The following is a 19,312-nucleotide window of genomic DNA, read 5'->3' on the forward strand; positions in this document are numbered from 1 at the left end:
GTAAAGTAATAGGAAATGAGTGTCAGATGCCCACAGTCCATTACATCCTCTTTATTTAACACGGGAAGAGCTTTCACACTGAGGACTGTCACGTTTAACACAGTGCACATAATGAAGAATGAATATTTCATTTTAGATCTGGTTACAGAAATGCCTTTGCCATTCTGTGTTCTCCACTGAGTTCAGAACTCCTCAGATAGGGGCTGATTTCAAACAGAAACACCCTCCTCTACCAGATACACCTCACAACTTGATTAGAGTCTAGGAAGGGCTTAATTACAGTGTTTCACTGTGGGATTAATGCTACCTGCCTGTTCCTTCAGTGGCTCATAATGCCACTACGAGGGAATCTCATCTTTTATTCGGAACCTTCCGGATACAGGAAATACAGCAGACATTGAACCAATCTGACCGGGACTATGCTATGCATAAAAATAAAATGAAAAAAATTAAAATGAAATAAATAAAAATAATTTTTAAAAAAATCCTAAGTGTATTTTCAGCCCCTGTGCCTGCCTGGCCAGGCTGCCTTCCCTCAAGCCCTGCTGCTGCCACTGCCCCAGTGCCGCCTGAATTTGAGATTTTCCAGATTCTGCCAAAGCGCCCGCTTGGGAACGGGCGGTGCTGGCAACACCTCAGGTGGCCGTTCTGACTCAGGGGTTTCCTTCTGTGCTCATCGCAATCCCCACGAGGATTTATCCAGGCACTCTCGGGCAAGGCAGCGCTTGGAAACCAGCGATTCCCGAGGCGCTGCACAGGGAGAATGAAGGGGACGCCCCCCAACCCTGCCCCTGCCCCGGCCCCCTCAGCCCCTCAGCCCGGGGGCGTGGCTCCCTCAGCCCCACAGCCCGGGGGCGTGGCCTCGGGCGGGCCCCGCCCCAACGCCCTCCCCCCAGTGGCCGGAAGAGGCGGGGCGGGTGGGCCGGCGGGACGCGATTGGTGGAGCAGGGAGAGGGCGGGGCTTCGGTTTCCTCGGTAACGGCGGCGGCGGCGCGCGGGCCCGTCCCGGGCCCAGGTCGGTGCTGCGGCCGCGGGGCCGCACCGGGGAGGGGGGCCCGGGGCCGGCCTTCTCTGTTCCGGCTTTCCCGGGGACCCTGGGCTGCTCTCGGAGAGGAGACCGCGTCCTGGCCCGTGAGAAGGGACCCGCGGCCGCTGCCGAGGCCCTGCGGTGCGGACGGGAGGGAGTTAAGGCCGGCGCTGGGAGGTGCGATCCCCCGCACCAGGCCTGGTCCCGGACTGGGTCCTTGCACTCCGTGTGCCGGAGGCGAGCCGCGCACAGAGCCCAGGTATTTGATTTATTTCTGCTTCTGCGCTGACAGGGGAGCTGGGCGGCAAATCCAGCACGGCCACTACCAAAGCTTTTCACTGTTTATACATTTTAGCAAACGAGGGCATTAATGTTCACTGGCTACAACTCTTATCAGTCAGTGTCTTGCTTCCCATGCTAATTAGCCCACATGCTCAGTCTTTCCCTTCTTTGGATCTCAGACCATTGAAATATATCCAGCCCTAAACCTAAACAAGGCAGTTCTTCCGAAAAAAATTCGTTTGTTTTTCAAACACCTGGACATCGCTTAGAGCTTGTTTGTTGGCTGCTCTCTATTTCTCTGATTAAATCTCCTGTGTTGTTGATTAGGTTTGGAAATAGACAAAGATCAGATGTGAAAGAACATCCTTTCTTAAGAAAAAAGCGTAGAGAATTTGCTGTTAAGCTCCTGGACCAGACTCTGGCTTAAATCATTTTTGAGATGTATGTTGTATGTCACTGTAGGCAAAATATCAGCTGGCAAATAAGAGAGGAAAAAAGGCACCTCTGTTAGCTGTAACTGCTGTAACTCTTCTCAGCTGAGAAAAAACATGAAAATAGGGGCAGGGCAAGAAGTCAAGGGTGTGTTTCTTTCCCATGTGTTCTTAAATAATAACTGGTAGGAAATTTTCTAGAAAAACATGGCATTAATTAAAATGTTACTAGAAACATTTATTTAAGGTGTATTTAAGGTTTTGGATTTAAAAGCGAAGCCCTGGAAGTATTTTTAAGCGCTTGTATTTCTTCCTGTTTCATTTTAGGAGTGCCTACAATGTATTTGTTTGGCCCTCTAGAATGTGTTTTTTGACTCTCTATTTTTTGACCGTCTAGAATAGATAGATGAAGCTCTTGATTAGATAAGAAAGTAATGTGTGCTGGAGCAGGGTTTTGTCAGGTTAATTTGATAATAAACAGCTTTAATCTGCTCTGTGGGTTGTATATATGGATTAGAAAAGGAGTGGGGCATAAAACAAAGGGAGTTAGAATAAGAGACTTGCTATAACTAATGTTGGGGTTTTTTTACCTGGTAATAATTCTGTGTAGCTGTAATGTAGATCATGACCAGTTCTGAACCAAAATGCACCATAGAAAGCTCTAAGAAAGATATGTGTTTAAAAAGGAAAGATCATCCTTTAGCCAGAATGATTACTTTTGTGACTATATTAAATGCAAAGTTTCAAATTACTGAAAACTGTTGACAATCATGTTGTAGTCAGTTAGTGAAGAAGTGTGATCAAAGGTTTGTTATTGATGGGGTTTTTTTACCTTTCCCTCCTCCTGCTATGATTTCCTGAGGTTGCAACCTGAGTTATCCAGTGCTGTGTGTGTTTTAATTTATTAAGAAAAAAACAGCCTTCAGCACTCCAGAAATCCTCTGACATGAATTGAATACTTTATTATTCAAGGCATCTTGAAGGTTTCAGTTGTCTGATTGCTGAAATTATTTCCATTGGAATTCATTCAGGGCAGACAAGGGTTATCCTCTTTGCAGAGAGCATTTAGCCAGGTATTGCAGGGCAGCACGTGATGTAATCTCCTTTGAATGTGCCTCTGCCAGGTAACTTCAGCCAGGGTCTGGGCAGCAGCAGAGGTTTGGCATCTTGCTGACGTGTGGCTGAATGTTTTGGTGTCTGTTAGATCTATTTTAATCAGTTTCTATTTGTGGTGAATGAAGAGTTCCTAATTTATACATGTCAATATTGGCAAATTAGAGTTTGAATTGAATAATTTATTTAATGCAGGGGTCAGTAAATTCTGTAGCAGGTGCTGCAGAAGGGAAATACCGTTTTGTTGTTTGCATGGTGTCCTGCTGGCAATTTGAGGTAAATATCATGACCCTCCTTTTGGTTTTGCTCATTTTGGTGGGCGCCCTGGTGGCGCTGCGTTGTGCCCCCGTTTGGGCTGCTCGGGTTTCCTGCCCAGCGAATCAAGGGCACTGTGTGATACAGACAGGGCTATAAACAGCCAGGCTGCTTTGGTATCCTGGCTGTAATCAGCTTACCCTCCACGTGCTGATGTGCAGGGCCAGCCTGGGGCCGCGTTTGTGCAGCTCACACCAGGGAGGTGAGGCTGCTCGGCCCCATGCCCGCCCTGGTGCCAGCGCTGCCCTGCAGGTACCACTTTGTTTGCCAGCAGCTCTGATTCCCTCAACAGCCTGGGCTCCCCGTGACCTGCAGGCACAGCCATGGGATTGTTTGACAAGCTGGCAGGGTGGCTTGGCCTGAAGAAGAAGGAGGTTCACGTCTTGTGCCTTGGCTTGGACAACAGCGGCAAAACGACGATCATCAATAAACTTAAACCTTCAAATGTGAGTAGCCTGCGTGGTTCACTGCTGGGGGTTTGTCTGATCTGGGCTGCATGCTGTTACAAAGGGTATCCATGGAAAAGATGTGCAGAGCTTGTGATTTAGCACAGTGTAACAAATATATTTTAAGATTTTCCAGCTAACTGAAACTGAGGGTAAGCATTCACATGCACATAATTTTCCAGAAAAACCCCACTGTTAACATGGCACACTTTTGTTAAGATCACCCAACAAAGAAGGGTTTGTGATGGCTGAAATTAGGATCTGAAGCAGTCACTTAAATCACTTAAATAATTGTCACAGGATTACAGTTACAAGTGATGTTGAACATTTAGGATTAATACAGTTGTACAACAATTTATCATGTTTATTTTAATCACTTCCTTAAAAATACCAAGTGCATAAGAGATAACAAAATAGAAATAAAAAGAAGATGCATGTTTAAGGGTGACTTCACTATTTTTAAAGCAGAATAATTTTCAAAATAATTACCATTGCAATTTGCAGTGTATTCATCCAGTGAAAAGTGTTTGAGGCCTCTAGGAGTGCCTAATATTCTGAAAGTAGGATTCTTGTTTATAGATATGTTTATGGACTAGAAATGGACTAATTTTGATAGGCATGTTCAAAGCCAAAGGTTGTGCATCTTGGTAATTTGCATCTGGGAAACTGCTTTTTGCTGTTTATATGAGGACACAGCTTTTTTTATTATTATTATGAGTTTTCATTAAATTTTACCTGATGAGTCCACTGGACCTTGTTTAAAACGTGTGACATAGTGGTGAGTCTGCTACTCTTCCATTCCTGGCAATTTTTCTTCCACTGAAAATTTAGTAGATTTATAAACAAAGACTATAAACTCCTTGCTATGTGCTGCCAGTTGTTAGGGAGAAAGGCTACAATGTGTACCTGGCAAATTGTACTTTATGTAATTACTGAGACCTTTTTTGTAGAGGGTTCTTATGTCATTCCTTAAGCAGTAAAGGATTCTTAACTACAGTTTAACTTGAAGATTTATCACAATAATGGGCGTTAGAGAAGCTCTCAGTGGAATTACATGAGTAGAAGAAATAGAATTTGTTTGTAATAAGAATTTATAGGAGGATAACTTTGTATCCAACTTGTCTAAGTCCTGCCCTTGCAAGACATGCCAAATAGTCTAGCATGTAACAAATATCATTAGAACAAAGTTAATAAAACTGTTTATTTTTAGTAAGTTCAATGGACAGGTTATTCTGATCTCTGGCTCAACTCAGTCTTCTGAAGAACTTCTGCCTTGCCCCAGGAGCAATACATTAGGGCTTGGTAAATCCAAATGTGTTTCCATCTGTCTGCAGTTGTTTCTGTTGGACCTGCCTATGGATGGTGTTTGGAATAAGGGGCTCAAGGAGTCTGTGCAAGGATTGCATGTCACTTTCTCAGACAGCTCTGTAATCTATGGGGTGTGACCTTTCTTCCTGCTCAATATCCATGCTTCTTAGAGGAGCTGTTCTTTTCCACCAACTTAGCTGATAGGTTCCCTGACCAGCTCAGTAGTAAATCAGTTATCAGACAGAGCTCTTAATAATGCTCTGTGTTTTGGCAGTTCCAGTAGTGTTTACTCTATTCCCCAGAAAACACAAGACCCTTGATTCTGAATTACTTTACTTTTCTGGGAACTTTCCTAATATTTCACAGTTTGGGGCAAAAACAGATCTGTAATTTATTCATGTTTTAAATCTGTTTCAGTATTTGCATTTTCTAATTTGATTGTAAAATGTGTGCTTTCTTTCCTTCAAAGGCTCAAACTCAGGACATCGTTCCAACAATAGGATTCAGTATAGAGAAATTCAAAACTTCAAGGTACTACCTTCTTTCTTCAGTAGCAGTAATGATTATTACACCATAGCTGGACTTAATGATCTCTTTCAGTGGGTTTGTAACTGAGTATCATGTATGGGGTGTAATGACATGACATTGCAGTTTGTTGAAATGTACTATCCATGAGACTTAATATGATCCAGGACTGTGTTAGAATATAATATGTGTTTTGTGCTGCTATAAAACTATTTAAAAAATTTTTAAAAGTTTTTTAGTTTTTTTGCAGTAGCCTGTATAAACATCTGATCCCTGTCTGTTGGGAGTTTGAGAATAGGGCACTGTTACAGACTGGAGGAGAGACAGCTGCTGAGGTGGCAGCTAAATTCCACTCTCAATCTGGTAACCTAAATTAAGCACTCTCACTGGAGGTACTCTGAACAGATTGCAGTGTAATCTCATTAAATGCAAAAGGATGGCTACAGCATTAGCAATGTAAAGGTGGCAGGAGCAAAGGCCAGGAAGCAGAGTAATAAGTCATTAGTTGAATGAAGACTAAGATTTAGATTATCTAAAGAATGGTGTGACATGAGGATATTTGAAGGAGGCAGCATCATTTTTTTATTTTGTGGCCTTCATTGGATATTTTAGTGTGTCTTCAAACCAAGCAGTATGGCCTCACTGGGTGGGAGATCTGCAAGAAAATTGTTTATTCCTTGACCTGATAAGTCATAGTGATAGCTTTTGTATTTCTCTAAGAGCTTCCACAACTGAGTTCTGTCCCAATAAAGTACATCAGGCAAGTTTGGGACTTCACATGTGAGAATGTAAATTTATATTGCTTTTTTTATTCTGATCCTGTAGTAGGAGAGATGATGACTTGTAAATACACCATGTAGAATGTTTAAAAAAACAACCTCCAACTAAAACCCACCCCAAACCTCAAACTCTACAAACTGATAAACCCACGACTCTGTCTTGACATGGAGTGGGAAGGATGTCTGGAGAGCTTCCTTTTCCTAACCTCCTTTTTTTGGTGCCCTCCACTTGGGGAGCTACTTGGGGCTACCCAAAAAAGAGGAGCCTAGTTCTGAACTCAGTGTTGCCTCTGTAAACATTTCAGGAGCAGATGAGAACCTTTTGTAGTGTTCACTAAGTTGCCTTGCTCTATGTAGTGTTTGGGTGAAATCTCACAGTGGAAAAGACTGCTCTTTGTAGCTTGGTCATCTGAACTCACCCATTTTTACCAAAATGTACTCTTTATTTTTTCCCTAAAGGTGAAATTTTTATATTTTTAAGCCTTTTATTTTGCTCACATTTATACTTGTCTAGGGACAGAATTTAAGACAGGCCATGGATTTTAAGTTCATCTGAATTTCATTTACTCATAAACAGTATTTGATATCAGCATGACAGAGAGACTGAATGGGAGCTTATTTTGCCTTTGATGCAACTTCAAATAATTGGTTTAGTTCTTTTATTCAGACAATAAACACATTTCCCATTGTGAAATATTTCTATAATAAGGCTGCAAAGCTGAGTAGGATCATTTGAAGGCAGATAATGCAACCAGAGTTCTTTTGGGAATTTTTCTCAGTTGATTGGGATTCAAACTGATCTGGCTTATTTTTTTATTTTTTTGGGTCAGGGTAGCAAAGAAAATGGATATGGTTTGAATTTTGTTCTTTTTTCCTGGGCCTCATGCATTTCTTTTCTTTGCAGTTTGTCTTTCACAGTGTTTGATATGTCAGGTCAAGGGAAATACAGAGACCTCTGGGAACACTACTACAAGTAAGCCTATAATTTATTTTAAAGCATTGCTGTTCCTGTGAACTGTTGTGCAGGTTATTTAAACAGAGGTATGATAATATCTAGTGGTTAGAAATGATTCAGAGAAGGCTTTTACCTGGTGTTTGACAGCAGGTTTACTCTGGATAAATAAAACTTTCTATTCTAACAAATGAAAATTTTTACCTGGTGTTACTCTGTGCTTTCAGGGACAACTTTGGGGAGCGTACTAGAAATGAGATTTAAATGTTGAAACCTGAAAACAAATCCTCTAAGAAAGCTCAAGATGAGTTAGGTTTCCAGCTTTTCAGTTCTTCTGTAGGTCAGTTACCTAAAACCTGCAAGATATTGGCTGATGGCTGAGAGTTTTAGAGGTGAGGGGAATGAACCTCAGAGGATAAGGCACATGTAACTAAGAACCTGAATGCACATTCTTAATTTCATTTATTAAACAGGATATTTTCTGTATTTATAACAGTCTGGTATTGCCCTTTGGTAATAGATCAACTCCATTCTCTGGTTTTAGAGCTTTTAGTGAATCTTTATTATTTATGTTATTTATTATACATGTTTAGTTAATCTTTATTTGCATTGTCTCATTGCTATTCTGCAATGCCTGATCCTGATCTAGATAACGTGAACAATACAAAACCATGCAGAAGTAGCTTGGAGAAGTAGAAGGGATAAATTCTGAAGATTATAATATTGATTAAATATTAATATCAGTTGTGGTAGAGCTTAAATTTTTTTTTATTGAGGATTAATGCTTCCTCTCCTTCCTGTGCAAATTGTGTTAGCATCGAAAACATTTGGCCAGCAGATCTTCATTGTTCAAGAGTGTTAGATTTGCATTTCAGTAACTGATGCCCTCAGGCTGCTCTCAAAATGCTAGCAGAGTGCTTCATAAGCAAATAATTTTTGTGATTGCTGTATTTAATGCAGTAACTTATCCCTTGTGGGGCATAAATGACTTTTTCATCTTAACAATAACTCCCTAACAGTAAGGGAGCGTTTTAGGTTATGCTGACAGTGAAATATGCACTTGTATCCTCCTCTGGTCCTGAACAAGTGCAGTAGATTAACTTCTAAGAATAATATAAAAACAAAAATTCCTGTTAATTAAATAAAAATATTAATAAAAATAATTATATGCTGTTCAGTTTATAAAGTTCAAGTCTGGACTTTTCTTCTGTTTATCTTGAAAGTATCTTCTACTTCATTCTCTAAGTACATTTATCTTAAATAACCCCAAAGTCATGTTGTAGCCCTATCCCTGATACTTCTTTATGAAGTTAATTTTTTGGTGATAAATACATGCCAGTATGCTTCATTCCTCTACTAAAATACTCTGTGCTCTTGAAAATTGCTTAGGCATTTCCAGCTCATATGCAAAAGCTTTATCTAGTAAAGGTTCTGTACACCAGAAAAGAATGGGCCTTCTCATACAATCTTGGGCTGCTCAGGTTATTTCTGGTTTCCAGCAGGTATAGATCTGTTTCTTATCAAAATACAAAGGTAGATGGTGCTGGAGGGTAAAGAATGTATTCATAATGGTGTCTCAGAGAAATTTAAAATGAAGGAGACGTGATTACATTAAAATGTAAATATATTTCTGTGGGTGTTTACAACAGGTGAATTATGAATTGGTGAGATTTTATTTGGTTTTCAAAACAAGTTTCAATAAATGGAACGTCAAGTCAAAATGTCATTAACATCCTGAAATAATGACCTGAGTAGCTGCATTTATGTTGTGACTGTGGTCACACTAGCAGCAAAATGTCCAAATGATTTGAAATAGTTGAAAGATTTTACCTGTTATTTGAAAAAAGAAAACAAAAAAAGAAAGATCCTGTTTATGCAGGATATGTGAAGGTTAAAATAACCTGCATATGCCTAGCTGTGGACACAGGTTTTGTCTAAAAAGGTATTTGACCTTTCTCTAAATAAATTTAGTACAGGAAATACAGAATTTCTGTAAAGATCTGTCTTTATGGGGGTTTTCCCTCCCTGACCACAATGTCAAAATAGCAGTTGGTTACATTTTGAAGTTGATTTTTCAGTCTGGGTAGTAAAACCAAGCTTTTCTAGCTGTGAGGAGAGTGAACCTTGTAGGGGCAGGTAACAACCTCATCCCAAAAAAAAATACACGTTACCAAAAGATTGAATTTCAGAAATAAGACAGGATTCAAATGTTAATGGTAAATAACAATGACAAAAATTAGAGGAAAAATCAAGTTTGTTTGGACTTTTTTCTTGGTGTTTCTTCTGAAGCCTTTTCTTATTCACAGAATATTCATTTCTTTGAGAACCTATAATTTGCCTCTTTGCTCTTTTTATGTTATGCAGAGAAGGCCAAGCCATTATTTTTGTCATTGATAGCAGTGACAAATTAAGAATGGTTGTGGCCAAAGAAGAACTTGACACCCTTCTGAATCATCCAGGTGAGGAGGCTTTTTTCCCATTCTGTGTCCATATTTGTTATGTTGCCTTAAGAAAAGCTTAAGAAAATCTGACACATTCTGAGTACTTTGCAAGTATTTTAACCTTTCATGAATATTAGCACAATAATCTTCCAAAACGTGGGGTTTTTATTTTACCTATTCACATTTGGAAATTGGTCACACTACAGCTTTCTACACTGAGTTGGGTTGGTCTCTTATTAATCAATATAGATCAAAAGTTACATTGTTTTGAGAAAGAATAGACTTTGAGTTAGAAGCAGGACAGGCTTCTTGTGATGACCAGCAGAGACAAAACTGTGTCACCATGTCTGTTTTTTCCATTAAGACAGCTAATTCCTTTAATTATTTAAAGATTGTTTAACTTTCTTTTGTCATCTTCATTATAATTTTTTATGCTTTAGCCAGAAATCCAAAGGGATAATTACACCAGGCAGTTTCAATTCCCAATGGAAGAGGATATGAGAGGATCTGTGATCAGGGTCTTGGTTTTAGGGATTTGGTTGGTGTTTTTTTACATGAGACTGCTTAATTAAATTCTGATATCAGTCAATTCTTTGCCTTTCCATGTATTCAACATTACTGGGATGTGTCTGAAAGCAAGATGTAATTTTTACTTTCAGCAGCTTTGGTAGTTGCTCTGCCTAACCAGAATATTAAACTACATCTAGGAAGTTTAAAAGTGAAATAATCCTGTGATTCCTTAACTATGTATTAAACTGATAGAGCCTTAACTTGTGGGATTCCCATGCTGAAAATAAGAAGGGAAAAGCTGACTTGTATTTTAAGAAAAGCAATGTGCGATAGGGACAAATATGTTCCCATTACTTTATTTTCCATGAAGACTTTATACAACACTTTAATTCATCAACAAAAATGCTGGAGCTGACTGGACCTTCTGATTCTCATGCTCTAATTTCTCATTCAAGGGTATGGGCTACTTCAAATGCAGGCACTGAAAAGGCAGTGTTACAAAAGTCACAGGGAGGATGGGGTGAGCCAAAGGCTGCAGGTGGATTACACAGAGGCCAGGGCACTTTGTCCCAAGTCAGGAATTAACTGCAGCAGTTAACCCAATTCTGTTAGTGGAGTGACCCACACAGGGCCCAGGGTGAGAGGTAAAGCTGCTGGAAGAAGTTACTGGTTTAACAGAGGGCAGAAGAATAAAAATGTTCAGACAGAGTAGAAGCAACCTTAGGTGGAGCTTTTCATTTAGGCTTTACTTGGTCACTCATGCTGACCTAGCAGGTCAGTGCTGCTCAGTTGTTCATGAGTTTGTGTCTGCAAGTTCAAAAGACCAGGCTCTGGCCACTGAGTGCAGTCCTGAGAGCCAGGAGACAGCAGTTGTGGATTTCTGCCTTGGTGTGGCTTAGCTCCAACAGCAACAGTGTCACTGATTTATCAGTTTTGATATATCACATGTAAGAGAACCAAAGAGCTTAAAAGATTCTTTTAGGATAATGTTCAATAAAAGTAGCTGTTGGGTGAATCAATATACAACAGGTTTGCTATATCAGTACTTTTATTATTCTGTCTTTCTTGCTGCATATCCTACTTTCTCCCAATCTGCTTCTGTCAGTGTCATCCTCCTGGAGTGTTTTAAATGTATGTATTTACCTAAGTTTTAAATTGAATTAAATCAATTCCTGTCTCTGAAAATCTTAGCAATCCCACAGTAAAACAGTTCCCTGTCTTTTTGCCAGGCTTTGCCTGAGGGAAAGGGAAGGGAACGTGTCCTGTGAAGCACTATTGGGGTTAGAAGTTGTACTACCTGGGAGTCTTTTGTGAATGAGAGCTATTAATTATTTTTACTGACATTAATGGACAATGCACTCTTCAAATAACAGTTTTTTTAATGGTAACTGTATCATATTTTGGTTTTTTACTCAAATTTCATTCTTCAGCACTTTGAAAGATTGTAGGTTACCTGGATTAGATGATGACTCTTGGGTCACTTCACCTCCAGCACATGGTTCTAAACTAAACTGAAATTCTTGTAAACTTGAAATTCTTTGTGTAAAATTGCACATCACACATCTAGTGTCTGGAATGTTTTTAAATGTGTTGATTCATAACCCCTTGCAGCTAGAAAAATTTTGCTTTCCATTAGTAACTGTGAAAATTGTGGGAGGGAAATTGTGGCAGGAAATACAAATTTCTGTGACCATTACTTTATTTAGTAAATATCTTTGGGTCTGGCTGGGAAGGTTGTGCCCCTTTCTAATTGTTTAGGAAAACACTGGAAACTCCTTGATTAACTTGGCTGTTTTCATATGTGATGTCAGCTAATTTATATGGCTTTAATTTACCCATAGCCTGCAAACTGTGGCTACCAGGGTTCATTTAATTATACTGTAAATTACTGTAAAAATTTCAGTCAGGGGACTCAATAGCTGTTCAACTATGGAATCAAAACAGAGATTTAATTATTTGCTTGTATTTTGAGGCCTTTGACTTGTGTTTATGGGTATCAGAGGACAAAAGAGCTCCAGGAAGGGTAAATAGTTTGTGAAAATTGTCAGTGTTTTGATCAGCACTTACCATCTCTGAATGAATATGGGGAAGTAGTGCTATCTCCACTGATTCTGTGGAAAGGTTTAGTAGGAAGGTGGAAAAGAACATAATTAGGAGAGTTTCAGCATTGACAGTTTGTTGGGATTTTGGGGGGTTTTATCATCTTCCTGCCCATCAGCAGGGACAGATGGCTTATGTTTGACATTTTAAAATAAATCTTCACCTAGTTTCCTGTGTGAAATAACCTTTTATTTTTACTATTTTAAAAAGAGCCTGTGTAGCAATTTTCATTGAGGTGGTAGTGTGTAAGTTCTTTTCCTATCAAGCACTGATGGATAGACTAAAACCTAGATTTTCTCTAATCCTGTATATCATTCTTTGTATAAATAATATTAAAAAATTTGAGAGTTAGTCTTGGTGCTAGTAATTTTCTTGGCAGTGTTACATCTGTAACTTTGAAGAGAATATGTTTTGTTTCCTTTCAATCACCATACAGTCTTTTGGGGTAATCGGTGAGGTTTAAACTTGCCTATGTATAAGTATCCCAGAAATTGCCAGAGTACTTTGGTCTGTAGTTGTCACTGCTAGCTGAAAGAGCTTCTGGAGAAGAAGTCCTTCTAGGGAAGGGAGAATAAAGGATGTCCACATGTGCATTTTTTCCAGTTTTATGAATTCTCTGAAGTAATGGATGCTTTCCAGGACACTAAAGGACAATTGAGACTACCGTTCTCGCCTATTGTTGTGATATTATGAATGAACACAAATTATTTTTTCCATCCATTTTATGCATCCAGTCCTCACCCGGCAGAGATAGGCAGTGTTTGTAGGCAGTGCTTTGATCTCTTGTTCCTCAGCTTCACCAGCAATTCCTATCCCAAGCTTGAAGTGTGGTTATAAGGTAGGGGGAGAGGGGGTGGAAGATTCCAAAGCCTGCAAGGAAGTTTGTGAGCATTTTGGAAGCATGTAGCAGAGGCCAGGTGAACCCAACAGTGTGTGCATCTTGGTAGGATACAACCTTCAGAGAATTGCAGCTCCAGGTGAGCAGAACACCTTGCTGTGCTGTTTGTAGCTTGTTACTTGCAGAGATTATTGGGTGCTGCCTCATGGCCTGAGAGTTGTGTCTCTGCTCGTGCCTAGACATCAAGCACCGCCGGCTGCCTATTCTCTTCTTTGCTAACAAGATGGACCTCAGGGATGCAGTGTCATCTGTGAAAGTGTCTCAGCTGCTGTCCTTAGAAAACATCAAAGACAAGCCCTGGCATATCTGGTAAAGTTCTCTTTTTCTATCCTTTTATTGGCATTACTTTGTGCGTTCCTATTTTAGCCCTGTCGTGCCACTCCCTGCTGTATAAAATAAGTGGAGTAGCTAAAAGACAGGGTTCCACACATAAAACACTAAAACAGTAATATTAAAATACTTATGGTGAAACTTACTTTAAATGTACAATGCATTCATTTAGACTGTGTCTGTAAAGTTTTCACAGCAAAACTGTTAGCCAAGTAATGGAATGGAGGATTTCCAGTGAAATCAGAAAGAGTTGCTATGAGAAGAACAGTTGACATTATATTTTGCTGGGAATTTGAGTAGAATTGTTATCAGAGTGCTTCTGCTAGATTACCTTGCAGGTTTGAGAATATCAATAATAAAATCTTTGGAGTTTTTTCCACTCTACAGATACTTCACTAAGCTGTTGTTGAAAGGCCATTTAGTGAACTGTTCTCTTCTGTATTCAGAGAGAGAACACTTCTTTCTACCAAGTCATGTTTGGGGGGATTTTTAGTTGTGGGAGGTAATCTTTTGTTCCTGAAGGATGTAAGCTTTACTTAGTGCTGGTGTTTACAAGGAAAAAACTCTCCTTTTATCAGAAGTGCTTTATAGAAGTTTTTTGTCCTATTAAAGTCCTCAGCTGTTATAAATAGAAGTGAAATCAGCAGCTAAATGCTGCTGAAAGGTACAATGTTCATTTTAGGCCCTTTCATGTTAAACTTGATTACCTGGGCATTGTTTTTGTCCAGAAATCACACTCATGAATTCCCAGGTTTCTTGGCAGATGGTTTTATAGGGAACTGGAGTTACAGTCCAGATTCACTGCTGTGCTGTGATTCACAAATTGAAGAATGAAGAGCATTTAAACAGTTATCCCCCAGTGATTCAGAAGGTGGATTTACACTGCTCTCAGTGTAGCAGAATGGTTTTATACATTAACAGCCACTCCTGGGGTTGCTGTTACAATGAAGTGTGTACACACACATAGTTCCTCCTTCTGGTACTCCAGCATTCTCACTGTGTGTAGAAACTGTGTGGAGAACATTTGGGCCTGATCATATTAAAAGTCTTATCCAGTCTAAATGATTCCATGATTGATGGCTGCTGTTGGAGGGAGTAAACATCTTTCACAGCATTGTCTGAGGAGGGAGGTGCTGCAGAGCAAGGTGCCTGCCTCGTGTGGGAGCTCTCCCAGAGCCCCTCATGTTCCAGCAATGATTCCTTGTGCCTTGAAACTGGAATCAAAAGAGATCATATCATGAAATGGTGTTTCCCTGTGGGGAAGGTACCCTATATTATTTGAGGAGCAGGCTTCTCCATAGGAAGAAAACTTAAGGAAATTACCTGATGCTACTTTGCAATTATGTAAATTACAAGTTTGGTGATGACTCAACTAAAACTGGTATTTTTACAACGTTTCTGAAATTTGATTTGTTTCTTTCAGTGCCAGTGATGCTCTTAAAGGAGAAGGATTACAAGAAGGTGTGGATTGGCTTCAAGGTACATAATATGTAATTCTCTTGCTGTATTTTCATTCTGTTTAACTCTTTCATTTTGTAAGGTTTTTTCTTTATTATTTCCTTTGTTTTCTTTCTGTCCATTTCTGCTGTCAGATCAAATTACACAGTGAGTACTAAAGCTCTATCTCATATGTGCCTTTCATTTACCTCCTTAATGTACACAAAACATCATGTGGCCTTCCCTGACCAAAGTGTGTATTATGAAATACTAATGCACGCTCTGGCAAACAGTGTAGCACTTTCATTTATACAATACCAGCTCCCACACTTCAATTTCTTATTGTGGTAGTTCAGTTTCTTCTTTAATTTATTCTTAATGTCCTATCCCTGTTTTACATAACTTGATGTTATGTACCAAGAAATGGTGAAAGAAAATAAGCCAAGTACACAGACAAATGCACTGGTTTTAATTATACACCTGCAGCTCTTTAATCCAGAGCCAAAAGAAGAACTTCTTACACCATAACGATTATGGGACATGCAGACACTCATAACTGCATGGAAAATATGAGATCCAGCTTGGATGATGTCTGACATCCAGCATCTTTAATTACAAACTTGATACAGATGTTGTGTAATTGCAAACTTGATACAGATGTTGTGTAATTGCAAACTCGGTCCAGATGTCGTGTCTCCTTCTGTTGTGTGTTGGTAAGGCTCTGGTCTCTCTTGTCCTCCTGCTCAATGTTTAGATTAGTGAAGTGTGGCATAGTTTTGGCAGGCTGGTCCCAGTTTTAGCTCCCTGGCTGGTGTTGCTTGTGCTGTGAAGTGCTTGGGGTGGTGCGGGCTCGGCTGCTGCACCCGGCTGTGCTGTGCCCTGCTGGCCACGGGGTGTCAGCGCTGGCCCGGGGACAGAGCCCCTTCCACAGGGGTGACAGCCAGCCCTGGCCTGGGGACACAGCCCCTTCCACAGGGGTGACAGCCAGCCCTGGCCCGGGGACACAGCCCCTTCCACGGGGGTGACAGCCAGCCCTGGAGTGGGGACACAGCCCCTTCCACAGGGGTGACAGCCCTGGAGTGGGGACACAGCCCCTTCCACGGGAGTGACAGCCAGCCCTGGAGTGGGGACACCAGGATGTCCTTTTGACTGAGACTCGTCCTGCTGGCCAGAAAAAGATGGTTTGTTTTACCCAGTTATTGTAGAGTACAAAAACACTGGGTGATGTTTTCAGGGGGAGGGCTGCTTGCCAAAAATAGTCTTTGGAAAGAGATTTACTGCCCTACAGAGGAGCAGTGATGTATCTTCCACCAGGATTTTGGTACTGGGTTTCCTCCTCTCCTGTATTCTATCATCATAGAGGCAGATTCCAAATCATAATTTTTCCTAATTTCAGGCACAGTTCTGGCTTAGTAATGTTTTTGTGCTATGTTCAGAGTCCCCGCTTCTCTTGGAAGAACCTTTTAAGAGTTTCAATCCAAATTTGGGGTTTTTACATAGCTTCATGCTACTTAAAAGGATCTCAAATGCTTGTGTAGATTTTTTCTGACAAAATATTGAAGTTATATATGTAGATTTTTTTTTAAGCACAGCAAGCAGATGCTTCTGCTGTCACTCACATAGCTCTTACAGCTATTCATTTCTTATGGAGTGTTAAAATTCTTAATTTTTGAGCTGAAAATCCTCATGAAGGGACTCTATCTGAAAATTTCCTTTAGGTCCCTGGTTCAGTGAACCCAAAAGCTGAAGATGGGTTGAGTTTAAATGGTACTGTTAACCTAATCACATGTAGTTTGGCAATTATATGTTGAAAGGCTGAATACTTTGATATTTCAAGGACAAATTTTTACTCTTGATTCTCATGGTTCCTAGGGCACCAGATGGAAATATTTGGAACAAATCTGTAGTTATGCTAGTCCCTAAATCACAGCCTGGGGATGCCATAAAATTCAGAGGAGGAAATGACACCTGGTGAATGAGTACACAGTTCTTGTCAGCAGCCAAGCTTTTCTTAGTTACCCCTTCCAGAGCCATTTCACAGTTGGGGTGGCAGGAGCAGAAAGCTTTGTGGGTTTTTCTCCATAGTGAAGGCTGAGTTTGCTATTCCCCTATTTTGTAATGGGGTTGCTTTTGCAACAGCACATCCTCCATAGGGTAAAACAAACCTGTCTCACAGCATTCCCCCTTAGTGGGAGAGATTGTGCTGATTTCCACATTTTGTAATGGGATGCTGGATGCTTTTGGTAACCAAGAAAACGTTTGAAGTGAATTGAGAAGTGGCAATCAGGCAGCAATATGGAGAAGTGTGGCTACAGACTGCAAAGTTTTCATGTGAGTTATTAGAAATCAAACTTTAAATCTTTTGCTGTTGGGTAGTTCATGTTCAGTTAGGTGGGAGCCAAAATGCCTACAAGGAATTCAAATGCATACTTCATAAAACAAACTTCCAGGTCTTATGGTCATCAAAGTGATCTTATAAGCCTGAAGAAGACAAAAATTGTATTAGATGTGAAGAGTCTCCCTGTTAAACATGCAAGATTTGGGGAAAACAACTTGGCTGTACAGGAATTTCAGAAGTGGATGAGAAGGCAGGTTGAAAACAAATGCTTTGTTGTCTCCCATTCTTGCAACTACACCAAAATATCTACATCTATTTATGCTTTCAAAAAGCAAAATGCAGCAAGAATTGATCTTGTGCTAAGACTAGATGTTTCTTTTTATTAACAGGTCAGATGCAAGCAATGAAGACATGAGAGATAAATAAAGGATCTATGGGGTTCTTTTACACCTTTTGTCAGTAGGTGAAGAACAAGTTCCTTGGAAAGGAGGAATGCTTTGAAGAAGATGAACAGTTCAGCTAAAATATCCTGTATTGACTTGTTTGAGTTTAGTTTCTCTTCCACAAAAACTGAATGTAGGCAGCCTAGCACCTCAGGTATGCACGTTGATGAATTAAATTGAATCTTGTGACTGGAGAGCATATACAAAAAAATATTTGTGTTAACAATAAACATCTGCATTCATTTGAGGTTTAGGTGATAATTAGCCATCAGTAAATGCCCCTGTTTTTTGGGGGGACATGTTTTGAGCAAATGGGAATATTTATTTTCCAGAGAAAGAGTAATCAGCACTTCCTGAAATCCATCTACATAAGATACCTACTGATTTTAGATGCCCAGTTTTAGGCATTACTGGCAATTTTTTTATATTGAAGTTTGATGTTGGGTTTTTATTATCCATCTCTAATATACTTCTATAAGAGTATTTTGATTAAAGATATAAGGATTCAAGTGTTCAGTATATTTGTTATAGATGATTGCAGATGTTTTTAAGAAATTGCTTTTAATGAAATATTACTACTTGTTTTTTGTGATTATACCATGGTTATATTTGCATTCCCATCAATAAAACTTCAAATATATGACATGCCCTGATTGGGTTTTTTAACTTCAATATGCTCATTAATGGTCTTTACATCCTAGAGATTTCTGGTTTTCTATTAATTTCATTTGGAATTTGTTTATCCATATTCAAGTGGATATAGCACTGTATATGTAATAAAATGGTATCTCTGTTGCCAAGGGGTTTTTTTTATTAATTGCATATATTTTTTACACTACCTAATCCACTAGACTTCTCTTCCAGATACTTGAGGAGCATGTGACTCACAGGATGGGTTACACTGGAAGGGCCCAACCTCCCTGCTCAGGCAGGACCATCCAGAGCACGTGGCACAGGATTGCATCCAGGTGGCTCTGGAATATCCCCAGTGAGGGGGACTCCACAGCCTCTCTGGACAGTCTGTTCCAGTGCATGGTCACTGCACAGGAAAGCTCTTCTCATGTCCAGGTGGAACTTCATGTTGTCATGTCATGTCAGAAACACAGTTAAGGGACAGCTCACTGGTTTACTAGATGATTATTATGAAATGTGTTATATACTTCTCTTGTGTATAAAGCCTGTTTTACTTCCAAAAATAAATTTAATAAACTTTCTGGCTCCAAAGTGTACCATAGGTAAAAATTTAAGAACTTTATTTTTGTTCTGCCGCTTCAGGAAGGAGCAGGCTGACCCTGGCAGTGCTGAAGACTCCATTTCACTCAGTGATTCCCTGATTCCTGTGGGATATGTAATGTGCAGCTCTTGCAAAAGCTCCCCCCACGCCCTTTAGCATAAAAGACACATAAATGTTCTGTCAGCATGCCTTCTAGGCCTCACCTCATAGAGGAGTATTTGGAGCAAAGGGAGCTGAAATGGGAGAGCTGTCATGTACTCTCAGTTATTAAATAGTTAAATTTAACTCCCCTGCTTTGCCAAAACAAAATCTCACTGTAAGAAATTTTTCTTACAGGATACTGTGGCTCCTACAGTTCAGTTTGTCATGGAAGTATTTTCATGTCCCTTTCTGTGACACTATT

At 39.9% G+C, this 19,312-nt stretch overlaps 1 protein-coding gene across 1 annotated transcript; it reads left to right on the forward strand.

Annotated features, from left to right (window-relative positions):
* Positions 1-1,002: 1,002 nt before the first annotated feature.
* ARL6 (ADP ribosylation factor like GTPase 6) lies at positions 1,003-18,478 on the forward strand. Its single transcript, XM_058019008.1, has 8 exons — positions 1,003-1,286; positions 3,461-3,614; positions 5,392-5,453; positions 7,131-7,199; positions 9,543-9,637; positions 13,307-13,436; positions 14,881-14,936; positions 17,622-18,478. The coding sequence occupies exons 2-8, from the start codon at positions 3,492-3,494 to the stop codon at positions 17,645-17,647; spliced, it is 561 nt and encodes a 186-aa protein (XP_057874991.1). The 5' UTR covers positions 1,003-1,286; positions 3,461-3,491; the 3' UTR covers positions 17,648-18,478.
* The last annotated feature ends 834 nt before the right edge of the window (positions 18,479-19,312 follow it).

The sequence above is a fragment of the Melospiza georgiana genome, chromosome 2 (assembly GCF_028018845.1).
Source record: "Melospiza georgiana isolate bMelGeo1 chromosome 2, bMelGeo1.pri, whole genome shotgun sequence".
NCBI classification, from domain to species: domain Eukaryota; kingdom Metazoa; phylum Chordata; class Aves; order Passeriformes; family Passerellidae; genus Melospiza; species Melospiza georgiana.

Excerpts from the sequence above, each read along its gene's own strand:
- ARL6 (XM_058019008.1), top strand. The coding sequence starts at position 3,492 with ATGGGATTGTTTGACAAGCTGGCAGGGTGGCTTGGCCTGAAGAAGAAG. Across the intron at positions 9,638-13,306 it reads CACCCTTCTGAATCATCCAG|ACATCAAGCACCGCCGGCTG; the intron begins GTGAGGAGGCTT and ends GCTCGTGCCTAG. Across the intron at positions 14,937-17,621 it reads AGGTGTGGATTGGCTTCAAG|GTCAGATGCAAGCAATGAAG; the intron begins GTACATAATATG and ends TTTTATTAACAG.